General features: G+C 46.4%; 1 protein-coding gene across 10 annotated transcripts in view; it reads right to left on the bottom strand.

The window, feature by feature from the left end:
• Positions 1 to 3,416: 3,416 nt before the first annotated feature.
• SGSM1 (small G protein signaling modulator 1) overlaps positions 3,417 to 20,527 on the bottom strand; it is a 96,785-nt gene continuing 79,674 nt past the window's right edge. For 9 of the 10 annotated variants that reach the window (XM_058693076.1, XM_058693075.1, XM_058693079.1 and 6 more), the window contains 5 exons: positions 19,177 to 19,259; positions 13,488 to 13,597; positions 12,738 to 12,834; positions 11,168 to 11,335; positions 3,417 to 5,617 (listed from right to left, as the gene is read on the bottom strand). In XM_058693076.1, the coding sequence (XP_058549059.1) occupies positions 5,529 to 5,617; positions 11,168 to 11,335; positions 12,738 to 12,834; positions 13,488 to 13,597; positions 19,177 to 19,259 (547 nt within the window). In that variant the 3' untranslated portion in view covers positions 3,417 to 5,528. Of the gene's footprint in view, positions 5,618 to 11,167; positions 11,336 to 12,737; positions 12,835 to 13,487; positions 13,598 to 19,176; positions 19,260 to 20,239; positions 20,311 to 20,527 lie in introns of those variants that run through there. The other variant, XR_009251133.1, reaches the window with a different exon arrangement.

Genomic DNA, 20,527 nt, shown 5'->3' with positions numbered 1-20,527 from the left:
ATACCTGTCCTGGGCTCACGCTCTCAATGTGCCAGGCAGGGGACTTAAAAGCCAGAAAAGAGAGGCCTGTGAACCTTTTCCTGATGCAGCAAAATCAGATGCTAACTGCAGAGTCAGCTCCTGTTTTGTTCCTGCTGAGAACTGATGGCCCCACCACACCTAAGTGCTGTGTTCCTCTGTCACAGCCCGAGGGTGCTGGGAGCTCACCCTGTCCCGTGCTGTCTTCCAGGAGCCATATTCTCTTAGGCTTCAAAGATTCACCTGAGAACCTGAGCTAGGTAGATGCTGGGAACCCAGGGCCACTGAGGTCTCAACCAGGAAATCATCCTCAGACACGCTGAGGAACAGAGGGCCCCAGTGAAAGAATGGGGCTGGGGCTGGATCCGCAATAATGGGAGACTATTGTCCCCAGTTCGCAGAAATGGAAACTAAAGCTCAGAGAGGTCCAGTCACTTGCCCAAGGCCACACAGCCAGGAAATGGCACAGCAGGGATCCGAAATCCTCACTTCCCCAAACACACGACAGAGATGTGGGACATGATTATAGTCGGCACAATGAGAGAGTCGTGGGGAGTCGTTCCCACTTCTATCGTTCTCTATGTCCCTTCGAGAAGAGAGGCCTCTCAAGTGAGTTGGTTTAAAAAGAACCAGTAAAGGGGCACCTGGGTGGCTCAGTCGGTTAAGCGCCCAACTTCAGCTCAGATCATGATCTCACAGTTCGTGAGTTTGAGCCCCATGTCAGGCTCTGTGCTGACAGCTCGGAGCAGGGAAGCTGCTTCGGATTCTGCGTCTCCCCCTCTCTCCGCTCCTCCCCTGCTCATGCTCTGTCTCTGTCTTTTAATAACAAATAAATGTTTTTAAAAATTAAAAAAAAAAAAAAACAGAGAACCAGTAAAGGTACAAGTGTGCAGGTGGGGCACAGACATGGTCAGAATCATGAAGGTGGGCTGCAGGTGACCTGAGTTGGAAATGCTATTAGGAAACGTGGGAGAAGATTCATTGGTCGATGGGTCTGATGTCTCTCAGACTTCAGAGCATCTGCTGGGAAGGAAGGTAATCGGAAGGGCTTCTTCCCACTGTCTTGACTGCCCCCCCTCCTCTCCGGGACTCCAGGGACCTGGGGCCTGGGAGGGGCATGGGGAGGGCAAGAAGGAAGGAGAAACCTGATGCAGGAATGCCTGCCAGGCACTCCAAAATGGGATGGTTAGGACCTCCCAAACCCTGTGCATGAGAAGTGCCCACGGCCTCTCCCACAAGCCGAAGGGAGAAAGCTCTAGGTAAACAGCAAATGAAGCACGGCTTTAAAAGAACGTAACAGCCAGAAGGGCCTTCACGCTGCGGGTTTGTCAGGCTTATTCTGAGGAACGGCATCATCCGGGTAGAAACGGTGGACGAGACACCATCCAAATGTTCTTGGCTACAAGGAAAGGAGGCAGAGGGAGGAGAGGGGGGAAAGAGAAGAGAAGGAAGGGAGGATGGCGGGAGGAGGAGGAAAAGGATGACCGGAGTCCAGCCACCCCATGTTCCATAAACACAGAAACCAAGGCCACTTCCCCATCCCGCCACGTTAAAATATGCCTGGTGATCCACGACTCCTCTTTTCCCATCCATGCAACGCTCAAATGCACACACTTAGGAAGGCCTCTGCAACGACAAAAAAATATTCTCGTGAGATTTCTTTTCCCGTAACATACATCGTCAGTGACCGTAAGTCGACGGTGCCCGTAACCAGACATTCGTGTGCACAGAACTGGGGCGCTGTGCTGCCTGACTCTGGTGCGGCCAGGCAGTAGTTGTGAGCCCTGGTTGGGCCCTCCGGGAGGACAGCCACATGTACCAAACTATGGCTGGAATTGGAGAAATGATACTGGGGAAGCTCTGCAGCACTGTCGGGACATCGGAACCGGTCTTTGCCCTCAAAAGCTTCTCCCCCCCGGGGTCGCCTGGGTGGCTCAGTCGGCTGAGTGTCTGACTTCGGCTCAGGTCATGGTCTGGCAGTCCGTGGGTTTGAGCCCCGCATCGGGCTCTGGGCTGACAGCTGGGAGCCTGGAGCCTGCTTCGGATTCTGTGTCTTCCTCTCTCTCTGCCCCACCCCCTCAAAAATAAATAAACATTAAAAAAAAAAAAAAAAAAAAGAAGCTTCCCCCAGGAAGGAGCAGACCTTCCTGCTAAGAAAGCCCCCATCCGAGCTGGCAAAGGACAAATCCCCACCCGCCCACTGCTGTGTGCCTTCAGACTTACCTCTGCTGGCAATCTTCTGAGAATGTGACGACCAGACTCACCCAGGCTGCCAATGCCACCTGCCAACTCTGTCTCTATTTTGCGGGCTTCTTTGGAAATCTTTTTCTACATAAAACCTGGAATTCTGACAGGTGCTCATTAGGTTAAATCGAGTTTTGCTTCTGCAGCCGAAAGCTAGTTGTTTCCCTCTGACCCATGTTTAGAGGCTGCTGGGGGTGGACATCCATGAGAGGTCGCCATTGCCTGATGACCAAGGTTCTGAATGGTAGCCACTAGTTGGGACTGTGGAGGTCACGGGAGAGTAGTTGGGCATCTGTGGACACATTGGGGGTGAGAGCTGAGCAAGCTCAGTGGGTGTCAACTTACAGGTATGACCTCGAGTCAAATGGCTGACCATCTGGGGACCTTTCTTGTGTTGTGCCCTGGATCTGGGGGGATCAGGCAGGCCATTTGCAATGGACTCAATTATTTCTGTGACGGTATCCATTCTCCTTTTCCATGTTCCTCTGCAAAGCCACCCACCAAATGGTGGAGTCTATTTTCCCTTCCTTTGAATCTGAGCTCAGCCATGTAACTTACCCTGAGCAACAGAACAGAGCAGAAATGACTTTATGCCAATTGCAAGCCTAGGTCTCAAAAGGCCTTGCATACTTCTGCTTGCTCTCTTGAAAAACTGCCACCATGGCCACATAAACAAGCCTGAGCTGGCCTGCCAGGGGATGAGAGACACATGGCCCGGTTTCCCCTACTCTCCTGGCCAACAGTCAGCCAACTGTCGGAAGCAGAATTGCCTCACTGGCCTTTGGCTGACCACAAACACATGAAGAAGTCCATCTCAGACCAGAAGAACCTCCCAGTTGAATGTGGCCCATAATGTCAACCCACAGAATTGCGAGCTAATAAATGGCAGTGTGAGGCCACTAAGTGTTGGGGTGGTTTGTTACGTGGCATTATTCATGGTGACAGCTAACTGATACAAGGGGGTGAGAAGTGCTTCACCTGCCTTGCACCTCCTGGGGCAAGACCAGGCAGCTATCATGAGGCTCTGTCCCCATCTGGGTATGGGCCACTGGGGTGCGGTTGGGAGGAAGGACACAGTCTCCTAAAGGAAACCATTCTTCCCTACGCATTAAAAAATTCCCGAAACACAGAAATGAAAAAATAACCCATAGTCACACATTTCTCTGTTTATATATATTTTCTCTCTCTATAGACACAACTCTTCAGTAAACAGTTACAAGATATGTTGGCAACACTGAGAGAAGGAGGAGGGCACTCCACGGACAGAATGACTCCCACGCACTCGATTCCCGGACACAAGGACGCACGATGTACGGAGACCAAAATAAACACTGTAAGCTGAACAAATAGGAGTTGTTCCAAATCACAACCACGGACACCTCTCTGGAACACCACGAGAGAAGGCGGAGAAGAGATTGTGTATACTTTGGGACTAGTCTGTCGAGAAAAATAAATCAGAATCGGAAGGTCTGGGACCCGGGTCTTGCTAAAATAATGTCCTCTGTAACAAAGAGCTGAGTGGCTAGGAAAACTTTGATCTGGATGTGTTTTCCTCATCTTGGGAAGGTGGGGGACCAGAGCCAGGAGGTGCAATTTTCACGGAGCACATTCTTCAGAGGCAAGGGACACTTAGGTCTCGTCTGTCCTGCTCAGGAGGCCCCATGTGGGGGGCTGGGGGGTTGGGATGCAGTTGAAGGCACTGGGGCCCAAGGGCGAGCCTTCACAAGCACGCAGGGTAGGGGTTCCTCCCCCTCCTGGTTTGCTCAGGACAGAGGACTAATGTACCCTCTCTGTGAATGCTTCCTTGTGCTTATGAGTCTCCTCCCCTCTCCAAAATCCTACCTTCCATTCTGGGGAGAAGCCTTCCAACCTGACTCTGTTTCTCCCATGTGTGTTCTCAGAAAAGAGCTGGCAGGACTGCTCTATCAAAGGACAGGTAGGCAGGGTGAACCAGCTAACTCGGGGTCTGTTTGTGACTGGCGACCCTTTGTGTGAAGACCCGGAGGGGACCGCTTCCAGACTTAGCCATCCATGTTCCGGGGGCCAGTTCATCAGCATATTTTCCAAGGAAAACACCCATCACAGTCTACTCTGGTGGACCTCTGCCTTCCTGTTCTTCCTTTGTCCTGAGTGATCAAAGGCACCTAGGGAAAAGCCAGCTTCCCCCACCTCCCTTGAAGTGGCGGCCACTCACACACACCTTCCAAACTTCTGGAGCATCAGACCCAAAGTGCAGAACGAGAGGCGAGATCTTCCCTAGGAGGTGAAGAAAGGGATGTGGACTCCACCATGTCTGGAGGGCTTTGGGTGGGACCTCGGGCTAACTCACACCTACCACACTTCTCACTGTTCCGCCCTTCCCTCCCTCTCTGGGGAGCCTCTCAGGGAGAGGCTTTCTTGAAAAGAAGGAAAGAAGTCTCTCCTGGGGTCAGGTGGAGGAGAAAAAAAATGAGAGACCACAACAAACAGAATCCAAGTCCCGAGAGAGATGTGGACTCCTGTGTGCCTTTTCTAAGTGGGAGAAAGCCTCAGGAGCAGGTGGTTAAACAAAAGGGGGGGAAAGAGATACACTTGCAGCCCCTCCTCTATGCCACTGGTTCTCAAGTGGGGACATGTGGCAAGATCTGCAAACCCTTCGGGTTGTCACAGCTGGGTTGGGGAGGGGGCGCTACTGGCATCTTGCAGGCAGAGGCCAGCGATGCTGCTTACCTTTCAACAATGCACAGGACGACCCCTCTCAGAAGACGGTTCACCCAGCACCACGTCAACAGCGCCGAGGGAGGTGCAGAAACTCTGCTCCAAGCCTGCCTGCCGGCCATGTTCTGGAACATCTCCAGAGGCCCCTTTCAGAGTATAGAGGTAGCCCCACAGACCTCTCCTACACTAGTTCCCCAAGAAAAACTCCTTCCCCAAGTCTCCCCTGACTGAACAGTTTGGAGGGGTTGGGACAGAATAAGACAGAGGCAACCATTCTGGAGACCACAAATGAAACTGTTCCCTCCATCCACTGACGTACCCCAACTCCCACAAGGGAGAAATCCCAGACTTGGACAATCTTTGGTCAAACAGGAAAACGTAAGGCTGAACTCAAGGGGCAAACCCTCGACCCCACCTGCCTGGTGGCCAAAGTTGGGGCAGTTTCTCTCTGCATAGAAGTCCATGCTCATGAACAGACACCAGGACCTCGCTCCCGGGGCAGCCGGGAGGAAAAGCGGGCTGGACAGGTGGGTGGCGGCACGGCTGACAGGGCCGGGGTGAGGTGGCCCTCACTTGTTCTCAATCAGAGTCTGCACCTTGTACACGAGGTCCCGAGCCAGCTTCAGGACGTGTTTGGTGTTGTGCCGCTCAGCCATTTCTGAAAGAGCAGAAGGCAAAAATCTCATGAGCCTCCTTCTGTGTCCATCCTTAGGTCACTTGCAGCTTCTAGAAGGGAGGAGGGGGGGTTGTCCCTGGGGCATCCTCCTCCTCCTCATCTGGCATCATCTCCAGAGGAGTTCCAGAAGCAGACACTTTGGAGAAGGCCTGCACCTCTGGACCTTTGTTTCCTCATCTGTAAAATGGGGACTGCATTAGCATCTACTTCACAAGGCTGCCGTGAGATCAAACGACATGATGCTGGCTCACAGTGCTTGAAAAGAGTTACATCTTCCCACTCGCCTTGCTTCGTATAAACACGATGACTGGGAACCTTTTGAGAAAACCATGCTGGGCACCTTGCAGGTGTTAAAAGATACAAAAGAAGGAAGCAACGGGATAGGGGGGAGCAAAAAAAAAATTTTTATTAAGTGCCACATAAATACCTAGGAATAAACCTAACCAAAGATGTCAAAGATCTGTATGCTGAAAACTATAGAAAGGAAACTGAAGAAGATACAAAGAAATGGAAAAACCTTCCGTGCTCATGGGTTGGAAGAATAAATATTGTTAAAATGTCAATACTACCCAAAGCAATCTACACATTGAATGCAATCCCAATCAAAATTGCACCAGCATTCTTCTCGAAGCTAGAACAAGCAATCCTAAAATTTGTATGGAACCACGAAAGACCCCAAATAGCCAAAGTAATATTTAAAAAAAAATTTTTTTTTAGTCTTTATTATTCATTTTTGAGAGAGAGAGAGAGACAGTATGAGCAGGGGAGGGGCAGAGAGAGAGGGAGACACAGAATCCGAAGCAGGATCCAGGCTCCAAGCTGGTAGCACAGAGCCCAGCGCAGGGCTCGAACCCATGAACCGTGACATCATGACCTGAGCCGAACTCGGACACTTAACCGACTGAACCACCCAGACACCCCTAAAGTAATATTGAAGAAGAAGACCAAAGCGGGAGGCATCACAATCCCAGACTTTAGCCTCTACTACAAAGCTGTAATCATCAAGACAGTATGGTATTGGCACGAAAACAGACACATAGACCAATGGAATAGAACAGAGACTCCAGAATTGGACCCACAAATGTATGGCCAACTCATCTTTGACAAAGCAGGAAAGAATATCCAATGGAAAAAAGACAGTCTCTTTAACAAATGGTGCTGGGAGAACTGGACAGCAACATGCAGAAGAATGAAACTAGAGAACTGTCTTACACCATTCACAAAAATAAACTCAACATGGATGAAGGACCTGACTGTGAGACAGGAAACCATCAAAACCCTAGAGGAGAAAGCAGGAAAAGACCTCTTTGACCTCAGCCGCAGCAATTTCGTACTTGACACATCTCCAAAGGCAAGGGAATTAAAAGCAAAAATGAACTACTGGGACCTCATCAAGATAAAAAGCTTCTGCACTGTAAAGGAAACAATCAACAAAACTAAAAGGCAACCGATGGAATGGGAAAAGATATTTGCAAGTGACATATCAGATAAAGGGCTAGTATCCAAAATCTATAAAGAACTCACCAAACTCCACACCTGAAAAACAAATAATCCCATGAAGAAAATGGGCAGAAGTCATGAATAGACACTTTTCTAAAGAAGACATCCAGATGGCTAACAGGCACATGAAAAGATGCTCAACGCCACTCCTCATCAGGGAAATACAAATCAAACCACACTGAGATACCACTTCACACCAATCAGAGTGGCTAAAATAAACAAATCAGGAGACTATAGATGCTGGAGAGGATGTGGGGAAATGGGAATCCTCTTGCACTGTTGGTGGGAATGCAAACTGGTGCAGCCGCTCTGGAAAACAGTGTGGAGGTTCCTCAAAAAATTAAAAACAGAATTACCCTATGACCCAGCAATAGCACTGCTAGGAATTTACCCAAGGGATACAGGAGTGCTGATGCATAGGGGCACTTGCACCCCAATGTTTATAGCAGCACTCTCAACAATATCCAAATTATGGGAAGAGCCTAAATGTCCATCAACTGACGACTGGATTTATATATACAATGGAATACTACTTGGCAATGAGAAAGAATGAAATCTGGCCATTTGTAGCAACATGGATGGAACTGGAGAGGGTTATTCTAAGTGAAATAAGTCATACAGAGAAAGACAGATACCATATGTTTTCACTCATATGCGGATCCTGAGAAACTTAACAGAAGACCAGGGGGAAGGAGAAGGGGGAAAAAAAGTTACAGAGAGAGAGGGAGGCAAACCATAAGAAACTTAAATACTGAGAACAAACTGAGGGTTGATGGGGGGTGTGGGAGAGGGGAGGGTGGGTGATGGGCACTGAAGAGGGCACCTGTTGTGATGAGCACTGGGTGTTTTATGGAAACCAGTTTGACAATAAATTATATATATATATATATATATATATATATATATATATATACACACACACATATTTACAAAAGTGGAAATGCCTAGTGACTTTGACCATACTATACTTATACTATATTAAATATTATATATTGTATGCTAAATGCTAAATAAAAATGTAGCCAATATTAAATACTTAAATAAATAAATAAATAAATAAATAAATAAATAAATAGCGAGCCACATAAAATGATTGGATCTTGAAAGCGGAATAATCCTAAACCTAGACGTTTATCATAAAGAAATCATTTATTGGATTGGGGCGCCTGGGTAGCTCAGTCAGTTGAGCGTCCAACTCTCGGTTTTGGTTCAGATCATGATCTCACAGTTCATGAGTTCAAGCCCTGCATCAGGCTCTGTGCTCACAGTGCGGACCCTGCTTGGGCTTCTCTCTCTCTTCCTCTCTCTACCCCTCCCTGCGTGCACACATACACACACACACACACACACACACACACACACACACACACTCTCTCTCTCTTTCTCTCTCAAAATAAGCAAATAAAACTTAAAAAAAAAATTATTTACTGGATGAAAAAAAAAAGGGCCTTAAGACCATGGTTCCCAAACTGGCTACCAAGGTACCCCAGGGTGCCACTTCTATAAGTTGTGAGGGAAACATAATGATATTCTGTATCTGTTCAACACCACATAAACTGGTAGCATCAGGGAGGTCACACATTGCCCTACATGCCTATCAATGACTTCATATCTTTGTAACGCTAGGTTTTCTGCAAGCAGTTAAGCAAGTTTGAGAAAAAGCAAAAACCATGAGAAAATCACTGTGAAACAGGAAATACATGAAGGTGAGGGTGTCTAATCTGGTTTCAGTGTTTGAGAAGCTGTGCAATGCCGAACAGGTGCACATATCCCATTAATTGTTGTGCTTATTTAAGAATGACATAAAGAGGCGCCTGGGTGGCTCAGTCGGTTGAGCATCTGACTCTTGGGTTTCTTTCGGCTCAGGTCATGATACCAGTTTCGTGAGTTTGAGCCCTGCGTCTGGCTCTGCACTGACAGCACGGAGCCTGCTTTGGAATCTCCCTCTCTCCCTGCCCCTCTCACACTCGTGGTGTCTCTGTCTCCCTCAAAAATAAATAAATAAACTTACAAAAAAAGAGAATGACATAAAGATATTATTTTCTTTGGACCAACAGGTATCATTTTTGCAAACAGCTGCTAAGTTGTTGGGATATAAATAGTTATCAAGTGGTTTGGATCTAACTACTTGCTAAATGGAACTTTTGGCCTGGGGTGCTGTGAAAATTTTACAGAGGCAAAAAGGGCACTTTGTTTTCTCAATCACATCCTCAAACTGAAAACAATCTAGCTACCCAGCAATAGGGACGGTTCCTTATGTTGCAGACAGTCACTATAGGTACGCTCTACGGCCTTAAAAAAATGATTAAATGGAAGACACTTGTTAAAGTATTAAACGAGGGGCCCCTGGGTGGCTCAGTCGGTTAAGTGCCCGACTTCTGCTCAGGTCATGATCTTGTGGTTCGTGAATTCGAGCCCCGCGTCGGGCTCTGTGCTGACAGCTTGGAGCCTGGAACCTGCTTCTGATTCTGTCTCCCTCTCTCTCTGGCCCTTCCCCTCTTGAGCTCTGTCTCTCTCTCTCTCTCTCTCTCTCTCTCTCTCAAAAATAAGTAAACATTAAAAAAATTTAGAAATTTAAAGTATTAAGTGGAAAAAATGGGATACAATTGGATTCTGTGATGGTAACAAATACATGACTGGAAAAGATGAGAGGGGAAAAAAAGGTTTTCTATTGAATCCACTAAATGCCATGTGGTTTCTTGGGTTGGAAAATGTTGCAGCAGAAAAAGGGCATCAGGTGAAATCAAAGTCTGTAGTTTCGTTAATAGTAATGTACCGATGTTAATTTCTTAGTTGTGAGAAAAGTTCTAGGACCAGGCAACGCAGAGACCCGAGGGGTGGCTGAGTGAAGGAGGGCAGGAATTCTTTGTACTAATCTGCAACTTCTCTGTAAATCTACAGTTATTCCAAAATAAAAAGCTTATTAAAGAAAAATCATGTTTCTGGGGTAAGGTCAAAGGTGGCTTTTTTTTCCTTCCTTCTTTTGCTTTAGGTTTTAAAAAATTAAAAATTTTTTTAATCTTTAAGAAGCCTCCACGTCCAATGTGGAGCTGGGACTCATGACCCTGAGATCAAGAGTCTCGTGCTCTACTGACTGAGCCAGCCAGGCGCCCTCCCTCTTTAAAAAAATTTTTTTTGTCTTAAAACATTAAAAAAATATTTTTTAATGTTTGGTTTTGAGAGAGAGAGAGAGAGAGAGAGAGAAAGAGAGAGAGAGAGAGAGAGAGAGAGAGAGAGAGAGAGAGAGATCGACCAAGCGGGGAAAGGGCAGAGAGAGAGAGAGAGACTCAGAATCTGAAGCAGGCTCCAAGCTGTCAGCACAGAGCCTGATGTGGGGCTCGAACTCACAGACCCCAAGATCATGACCTGAGCTGAAGTCAAATACTTAACTGACTAAGCCACCCAGGCACCCCTTATTCTTAAAAAAATTTTAAATAGTGATAACAGTAGCAATAGCTTCCAGCTATGGGGCCCCTCATATGAGCTGGGTATCATGTGATAGGCTTTATCCATGTTCTCATTTAATTGTCCGAACATCTCTGTGAGGGAGGTGTTAGTAGCATTCTACCTCAAGGAATCTGAAGCCCAGAGACATATAAAGTCAGTGGCCCAAAGTCACACAGCACCCGAGTGGCTGGGATCAGAATCCATTATCTGTCTGATTTCAATGACTGTGCCCTTCTCATGCCACTTCAAATGCCTTCCCATGCCTGCTTTTGTGCATATCAACCCTCCGAAGAAGATGCTCTTATTCCATTTTACAGATGAAGAAGCAGATGGGAAACGGGTTATCTGTGGGCATAGCTGGCTGGTGGGAGAGCCAGGGTTTGCCCCTGAGCGTTATTTCAACTTCATGCTCCTTCTGCTAGATTCTTGAGAAAAATGCATTCTCAGTGTTACAAGATGTCAACCCTCCATTTGGAAATAGACATAAGAAGTGGGCGGAACCCCCCCTATATCCCCTCCGAGGCCCCACGAAGGGGCCTGTCAGAAGCCCGCACCCCTCAGATGACACCGTAGTCATGTGGGTACCGTTAAAGAATTTGATGATGTCTGTGAAGTCCATATTGTTCTCCAAGATGATGTCACGGTAGACCTCCACCAGAGCCAGCGCGATGAACAGGACGTAGTGGGCGGACGAGACGTGCTTGGCTGCCCAGATGGTCTCCCAGACAGAGAAGACGTCATCGTAGACAAGTTCTGCGTGAGACACCAGTACGCACATGCGTGAGGAGAGGGTCAGCCACAGAGCTCACGGTGCTGCCCTCCCTCTGGGAAAATCCCAGGCCAGCTGTGTCCTTCCTTCACTTCTGTCCTAGCACCGCAGAGAGCAGGCAGAACTCAGGTCAGGAGGTAGGAGACCCAGACTCTGTCATTTGACTGTTGGAAGCCTCCGTTTTCCCCATCTGTAGAGGAGGTTGTGCAGACTAGGGGGGATGTAAGTTTCCAGCTTCTGGAAGGGGAGGAACCCGGCATAATCAGGTCTGATTTACACCGACCTGTCCCTGCCCTTTGACTAGCATCCCCTTTTTCTCCCTGCACCTTGTATCTCCTTAGCACCCAGGAGGGTATTCTCTTGCCCCTGTACAAATGCGGAGCTGGCTGTTGTCTCTGGGGCTAGTCAAGAAACTGGAGAGAGCAATGGTTGAGAGCAAGGCTTCCTATGTCCACTAAACTCAGTCTGAATCCAGACCCACCACTTGCTGGCAAGGTGACCTTGGGCTACCCCAAGGCTCTACCAAGAGCCTCTCTCTCTCCTCCTCTGTACGTGGTGGGGAGGCTTGCAAAGATAATACATACAAATGGCTCAGCACACACTGCCCGGCGCGTTAAAAACGCCTTCCCGCAGGGTAGATACTCTTATGAGCATCACTCTGACTCTGCACAATAGCAGTGTGCTGTGCTCCACGTCATTTCCAAGTCACATGTGCACCATGCTGCGTGAGCTTCGGGGCACCTTGTCTCTGAAAGGCAGCAGAATAGAATGGAAGGGAACTAACTGGGCTTGGGGGCTAGACAGAGGCGGCCTAAGATCCTGGCTTTGCCGGTCCTACCTCTGAATTCGATTTTCAGCCTTGGCTTCCCCATCTGTAAAATGGGGACTGTCATGTGGCGGGGTCCCCTCCCTAAGGAAGGACAAAAAATCCTCAAGGTAATCTGCCAAATGTGTGTACATGACAACATCCCTCACGACCTTGTGACATGAGACCCCTTAATCGGACCGCATGTTTGTGTGTTCCCACGTATGGGAGACACAGAGGTGAAACATATATAAAAAAAACTACGCCACGTGGCGTTCAAGGCTCGGTTCTTCGGGTACGAACCCAACTGAGCGGTGCCGGCGGGAATAAAGCTGCTTCCTGGAAAGAAAAGCCTGGGTGTCACGACTCTCTGTGCGAGAATCCTGCTCCAGTAACAACAACTACTGTGCGGTGTCACTGCGAAAGAAGGCAGGCAAGCCAACAGTCACAGCGCGATAAGTGGGTGTTACTCTCTTCCTCTGGCTCTGCTGCAACACCCCTGCCCTCGCCTCCTCGGTACCTGTTCCCTGAGGGTCTGCTGCCGAGACTCTGGGAACAAGACCCCAGTTTGAAGTCCGTACCTCGCTTGAAATCCAGCAGGAACCAGCGGTAGCAGAAGTAGAAGTGAGTGTAGTCACCGTTCTGATGCATCAACTCAAAGAGCTCGGAGTCCAGAATCTGCCAGCGGGAGAAAAGGTTGGCATCAGCCTCCCGGCAAGAGGCTGGGCCAGAGGGGACAGAATGAGGGCACAACCTCATACCGGACCCCACTACAGCCCCTACAACCAGGTGGAGCTAAAAAACGGGCAGAAGATTTGAAGTGAAAATCAACCCAGCTCAAGTCAACCCCAGTGACTTCTCTAAAGACCTGCAAGTAAAGATCCACAAAGCACATGACAGATGCTCAGTGGGATGAGTCAGGAAAATGCGAATCTAAACCGTAATGAGACAGCACTGCACACGCGCTAGGATGGCAAGAACCAAAATGATGGACAACCAAGTGTCAGTGAGGAAGGAGAGAAGCTGGGACTCCGGCACATGGCCGGTGGGAACGTAACACGGTGCAGGTGTCACCTCACTCCTGAGTGTATCACCAAGAGAAATGAAAACATCTGTCCACATAAAAACCTGTAAGCGAATCTTCCCAGCAGCACAATCCACGAGAGCCAAAAAGTGGAAACCACTCAAATGTCCACGAATGAACGACGGGATGAACAAAATGGAATGAACTGGCTTGTGCTGCATTACACGAAGTGTGGCTCTGAAGTTGATTTGGGGTCCATCAGGCTGAGCTGGAATAAGTTATACTGTTGAACGGGACTGGGTCAAACCTGGATCAGCGACCTCATGTTGGCAAAGTGCGTGTCCATGGCGCCCCCATGGGGAAAGTTCTGGTTCATCCTCTTCATGAGCTCCGTGAAGCAGCTGAAGGCCAGGGCCTCTGGGGAAAGAGCACAGCAGAAACGGCCAATGCTGCCACTGCCCAAGGAACCCCAAGCTCCCAAGGTGATCCCAAGGTCGAAGGCTCCAAGCTGGCTCTTGAAACCCACAGCTGAAGGAGAAACACAGAGACGATGGAGTGTTGGCGTACTGCACTTCAGGGGATGTTCTGCAATCTAAATACATACTTCCCTCCGTGGAGGGGTTGAAATGCCTTTCTTTTAGGAAATAGTGGTGATACCAGTTGCCAACTGGTACCATCTGCGATCTCTTTCCTTCAATTCTGCATCCTATTCCTTCTTCTAGAACTTTATGAAGGGAATAATCAAGTATGTATTTTTTATCTGTAGTGTCTTCCACTCAGTATATATACTTAAAAATTTTTTTTTAATGTTTATTTATTTTTAACAGAGAGAGAGAGCATGAGCAGAGGAGGGGCAGACAGGGAGGGAGAAACAGAATCGGAAGCAGGCTCCAGGCTCTGAGCTGTCAGCACAGAGCCCGACGCAGGGCTCGAACTCACAGACCGCGAGATCACGACCTGAGCCAAAGTCGGACGCTCAACTGACTGAGCCACCCAGGCGCCCCAGTCTATATACTTTTAGATGCTTTAGTGTATTAGTTCATGCATGTGTATTGCTGACTGGTATTCCATTGTATGACTAGAGCACAATTTATCTATTCTTTTCTTGTTGGACATTTACATTATTTAGTTTGGGGGTTTTATGGATGTTAAGCTCAATGAACATTTAATGTATAAAAAAATAAAAGAAAATAATTAAAGATCCCTAATTTGCTCTAATAAAAAGTTGATGATGTTTTCTTGGTCCCCAAACTTTTTTTTTTCTTTTTCAAAATTCTACCAGTTCATGAAATTCTCAAGTCTGGGAATCACTGGATTAAGACAGCAATTGTCAATACTGGAAAGGCGCTGACAGGCATTATGCAGAGAAAGAGTCCAATAACTCTGGGAAATGCTAGAGAGTGACTACATATATTGAAAAGTAAAGGCTCTGAGAAGTCCTGCAATAAAGAAACCTGTTTCTTATCGTTTATGAGCCAGCGTTTAGAAAACTTTATTTGAAAATGATACCTTTTTTTTTCTTTTAATACCTGGTAACTCTGGAGAAAGTTACACTAGACTGGAAGGTTTCCCAAGGCACAGTAAGACCTCATTCATTTTTAAAAACACTCTATTTTTCACGGGTGCCTGGGTGGCTCAATTGGTTAGGTGTCCGAATTTGGCTCAGGTCATGATCTCATGGTTCATGGGTTTGAGCCCTGTGTCGGGCTCGATGCTGACAGCTCAGAGCCTGGAGCCTGCTTTGGATTCTGTGTCTCTCTCTCTCTCTCTCTTCCCCTCCCCTGCTCGTGCTCTCTCTTAAAAATAAATAAACATTAAAAAAAATTTTTTTAAATAAAAAGACTTGATTTTTTTAGAACAGTTTTAGACTTCTAGAAAAGTTGAGAAAGGAGTAGGGAAAATTTTTGTATACTACATTTGTTACAATTAACAACCCACTGATGATACATTATTAACTAAACTCCATAATTTTATTTGTTTATTTTCTGTTCCAAGAACCCAACCAGGATAACACATTACACACAGGTGTTATCTCTCCTGGGGCTCCTTTCGGGTATAGAAGTTTCTCAGGCTTTCCTTGTTTGTGATGACCTTGGCAGTTGTGAGAGTGGTTGTCACATATGCTAAGGGATGCTTCTCTACTGGAATTTGTTGGATGTTGTTCTCACGATGATACTGGCTTTTGGGGTTATTGAGTGAAAGACCACGTGGGTAACGTGCCATTTTAAACACATCATGTCAAGGGCACCTGCTATCCACATGATTTATGACTGTTAATGATGATTTCGGTCACCTGGCTGATGCAGCGTTAGGTCTCTCCACCAGTTTCCCTCCTGCCCGCACTCCCTTCTATGCTGAACTTTTTGGAAGGAAGTCACTGTGCACAACCCATGTCTAAGGACTAGGGAGTTATGCTGCCCATTTATTTAACAGTCTTATTGAGATGTACATCGCATAAAATCCACCATTTCAAATGTACAGCTCAGGTTTTTAGCATGTTCACGGAATTGTGCAACCATCATCTGTAAGGTGGGAACGCTTCCATCACCCCCAAAAGACACCTGCACACATCAGCAGTCATGGCCCATCTCCCCCGCCGCCCCGCCCGCTCCCTGCCCCTGTCAACCATTAGTCTATTTTGCCTCTACAGATTTGCCTCTTCTGGACATTTCAAATAAATGGAACCATATGCTATGTGGCCTTTTGTGTCTGGCTTTTTTCACTTAGCAGAGCCTCTTTGAGGTTTCGCACTATAGCAAGTGTCAAATCGTTCTTTTTTTTGCCAAATCGTTCTTTTTTTTTTTTTTTTTTTTTTAATCATTGCAGGGCTATACCACATTTTGGTTACGCATGCATCCACTGATGAACACTTGGGTTGTTTCCACTTTGGGGCAATTGTGAGTAACGCTGCTGTGCACATGCTCACACAGAGTGTTTGTGCGAACACTGCATTTTCATTTCTCTTGGGGATACACTTAGGAACCAAACTGCTGGGTCATCCAGTAACTCCACCTTTAACATTATGCAGAACTGCCAGTCTGCTTTGAAAATCTCAGAGACAATGTCTTCACATTGTTACTAACACTTGATATTTTCCATTGTTTTCATTCGAGCCATTTAGTGGGCGTGAAGTGGAATCTCATTGTGGTTCTAATCTGCATTTCCCTACCGAGTAAAGATGTTGAGCATCTTTTAATATGCTTACTGGCTACATGTATGTCTTTCATTCTGTTGAGAAATATCTAGTCAAACCTTTTGCTCATTTTTAATTGGGTTATTTATCTTTTCATTATTGAATTGTAAAAGCGCTTTACATATTTTTATTAATTGATTGATTGATTGATTGACTGATTTATATAGCACGAGTGGGGGAGGGAGAGGGAGGCTCCACACCCAGCCCGGAGCCCGACATAGGGCTCCATTTTACGACCATGAGAGCATGACTTGAGCCAAAATCGAGACTCAGGCTTAACCGACTGAGCCACCCGGGTGCCCCCCTTTACATATTTTGGATATAAGTCCCCTGTATGATGTATGTGATTTGCAAGTATTTTCTTCCATTCTTTGGGCTCTCTTCATTTTCCTGACGGTGCCCTTTGAAGCACAACAGTTTTAAATTCTGTTCAAGTCCAATTCCATTTTAATTTTGTCACTTTATTCTTTTGGTGTCGTATCTAAGAAACCATTGCTTAAAACCCAAGGACACAAACCCAAGGTCACAAAGATGTACGCCTATGTTTTCTTATAATTTTGTAGTTTTCATTCTTATATTTAGGTCTATGATCTATTTTTTAATGTTTATTTATTTTTATGAGAGAGAGGGACGGAGTGTGAGTTGGGGAAGGGCAGAGAGAGAGGGAGACACAGAATCTGAAACGGGCTCCAGGCTCCGAGCTGTCAGCACAGAGCCCGACGAGGGGCTTGAACTCACGAGCCATGAGATCATGACCTAAGCCAAAGTCGGTGCTCAACCGACTGAGCCACCCAGGCACTCCAGAAATGCTTATTTCTGGACTGCCAATTCTATTCTACTGGTCCACATGTCTATCCCTGTGGGACTACCACACTCTCTTTATTACTGTAACTTTGTAATAGGGTTTGAAATTGGGAACTGTGTGTCCCCTAATACCTTCTCCTTTTTCAAAATTGGTTTTGCTACTCCTGGTCCCTTGCATTTTCAAATGAGTTTTAGGGTCAGCTTGCCCATTTGTGCAAAAACTGCAACTGGGATGCTGATAGGGATCACACCGAATCCAGATCAATTTGGAAAGCACTCTGCCACCTTAACAGTACTAAGTCTCCCGACTCACCAACATGAGGTGTGTTTCCATTTATTTAGATCTTCAATTTTTTTTTAAACAATGTTCTACAGTTTTGGTATACAGGCATACCTCATTTTATTGCACTTTCCAGATACTGCGTTTTTTACAAATTGACGGTTTGTGGCAAGCCTGCATTGAGAAAGTCCATCGGCGTCAAATTCCAAACAGTATTTGCTCACTTTGGGTCTCTGTTTCACATTTTGATAATTCTTGCAACGTTTCAAGCTTCTTCATTATTGTATTTGTTATGATGATCTGTAACCAGTGATTATGACTTGCCGAAAGCTCAGATGATGGCTACCATTTTTTAGCAATAAAGGATTTTTAAATTAAGGCATGAACATTATTTTTCTAGGCATAATGCTATTGCATACTTAACGGACTACAGGGTAGTGTAGTCGTGACTTGTACATGCACTCAGAAACCAAAAACTTCATTTGACTCACTTTATCGCAATATTCGCTGTATTACAGCAGTCTGGAATTGAACCTGCAAAGCTTCCACTTCTTCTGTTCAATTTATTCGTAAGGGTCTTCCTTTAGATAGTATTACAAATGTAAATGCCTTCCTAATTTTGTTTTTGCATTGTTCAATGCAAATGTATAGACATACAAATGACTTTTGTATACATATCTTGTATCTTGTAACCTTGCTGAACTTGTTTATTAGCTCTAAGATTATTTTTTATACCTTAGGATTATCTGTATATAAAAATGAGATCTTCTGCAAGTAGAGATAGTTTTACTTCCTTTCCAGTATGGCTACCTTTTATTTCTTTTGCTTCCCTAATTGTCCTGTCTACAACCTTTTGTGGCAAAAGTGGACATCTGTGTCTTATCTGTGACCTTGGGGGAAAGCATTCAGTTTCTCACCATTGAGTATGAACAAGCTGTAGGATTTCCTTGGGTGCCTTTATCGTGCTCAGGAAATTTCCTTCGATTCCTAGTTTGTGGAGAGTTTTTAACGTGAAAGGGTGTCGGATTTGGTCAAATGCCATTTCTTTGTCAACTAAGATGATTGCGTCACTTTCGTCCTTTATTCTATTAATTTGGTGAATTATACTGATTGATTTTCATTCATTGAACCAGTCTTGTTTTCCTGGGATAAATCCCATTTGGTTATGGTATATAGTCTTTTCTAGATCTTGCTGGATTCAGTTTGCTAGTGTTTTGTTGAGGGTTTTTGTCTTTATATTCATCAAGGACATCACTCAGTAATTTTCTTTTCTTGTGATATCTTTGTCTGATATTAGTATCAAGGTACCAATGGGTCTTCATGTAAGGACTGGCCTTATAGAATGAGTTCCCTCCTATTCTGTTTTTTTGGAAGAGCTTGTGGAGAACTGGTATTAATTCTTCTTTAAGTGTTTGGTAGAATTCACCAGTGAAGACATCTGGGCGTGGGTTTTTCTTTGCTCCCCTTCATGTCTGTGCAATCAGTGGCTAGCAAAGGCCTGGCTGGCTGTCGGGCACCTGGTGATAAGTGTGGACTAACATGGAACAACAAGCCTTTCTATTTCCCTAGGACCTTGATGCATTCACCAGAGTCACAAAGTAAGGTTAAACCCCTCCTTTGCAGCGGGAGTCACAAAGTAAGGTTAAACCCCTCCTCCGCAGTGGGAAGGAAAGTGCACCCCTGGCCTTGGGGTGGCGGGGGGTGGGGGGACATACTCACCGTCATCCAGGATGACCAGCAGTGGAGCCAGGAGGTCACACATGCCCTGGACATAGCCGATCTCAATGTGCTGCCAGATGTAGCTACAAGAGAGAGACGATGGGCCTGAGGATGGCACTTACGACCTCTCTCTCTCCAATCCCCCTGTCCTCTTCCTCCTTCCTGCCACAGCCCCCCATTACTACCTGGACCGCTCACTCCCTCGGCTCCTGCCTCCACCCCTTCCCCAGTCCCACTCTCTTCAAACATCCTATTCTCAGCCACCAGGATGGCCTTCCTAAAGCCCAGCTCCAAGAGGCCACCACATCCTCACAGGCTGCCCACTGCGAGACAACGTGCAAACGCCTTCCCTGGGCATGTAAGGCACTCACTGTCTTCACCGCATCTTCACAGCCCCACCATCGCCTCCCAGTACTTCTTCCTTTCTGGCACACACTCACACCCCGGTGCCTGGCCCTAGCACTTCTGTGCCTGGAGTTCCCATCTGCCCTCGAATAACAGTAACTACTGTTTACTGGGCATGTACTGTATGCTCAGCCACTAAACATATACTGCGCCACGAAATTCTCAAAATAATCACACGCAGAAGGTCCTGGCATATCCCATTTCACAGATGAGGAGACTGAGGTACAGAGAGAGAAGCGACATGCGTAGTGTCATACACCCAAGAATACATGGCAAGGGCAGGATCTGAGCCCAGGTGGCCTTACCACAGGGTACGTGTATGCCGGGTGGTTTGTTCAGTCTCTCCTAATTTTGCCAAGGGCCATCTTGCATGTCCCTGCCTCTGTGTGGGCTTCCACACTTTCTCCCAAGGCCATAACCCAGCAAAAGTTGGTCTATCCTTCCTTCTCCCCCAGCACCTTCTCATTTTAATGTAACATATATTAGAGTTAATTATATTTGTGTCTTGTGCTCGCTTCGGCAGCACATACACTGAAACTATATTTGTGTCTCCTCAACTCAATCTTGAGAGGCAGTGATTGCTTGGGAGACTGTAAGACAGAATAGTTATGAGGTAGTACTTATTAATAAAAATGAGTTAGAGCAGGGGTTGGCAAACCTTTCCTGGGAGGTCCAGATGATAATTAGTTTCATCTTTGCAGGCCTAGGTTCTGTCTCAACTACTCAACTCTGCAGAAGCAATCATAGATACTATGCAAACAAACAGGCATGGCTGAGTTCTAAGAAAACTGTATTTGCAAAAACAGGTGGTGGGGCTGGATTTGGCCTGTGGGCTGTGCTAGCAGGTCTTTTTTTTTTTTTAATGTTTATTTATTTTTGATAGAGAGAGAGAGAGAGAGAGAGAAGAGCGAGCGAGAGCCAGAGAGCCAGAGGGGAGGGGCAGAGA

This window comes from Neofelis nebulosa, chromosome 11, assembly GCF_028018385.1.
Source record: "Neofelis nebulosa isolate mNeoNeb1 chromosome 11, mNeoNeb1.pri, whole genome shotgun sequence".
Taxonomy (NCBI): Eukaryota; Metazoa; Chordata; class Mammalia; order Carnivora; family Felidae; genus Neofelis; species Neofelis nebulosa.
The sequence above is the reverse complement of the archived record's forward strand: the minus strand, read 5'-3'. Positions and strand labels throughout refer to the sequence as shown.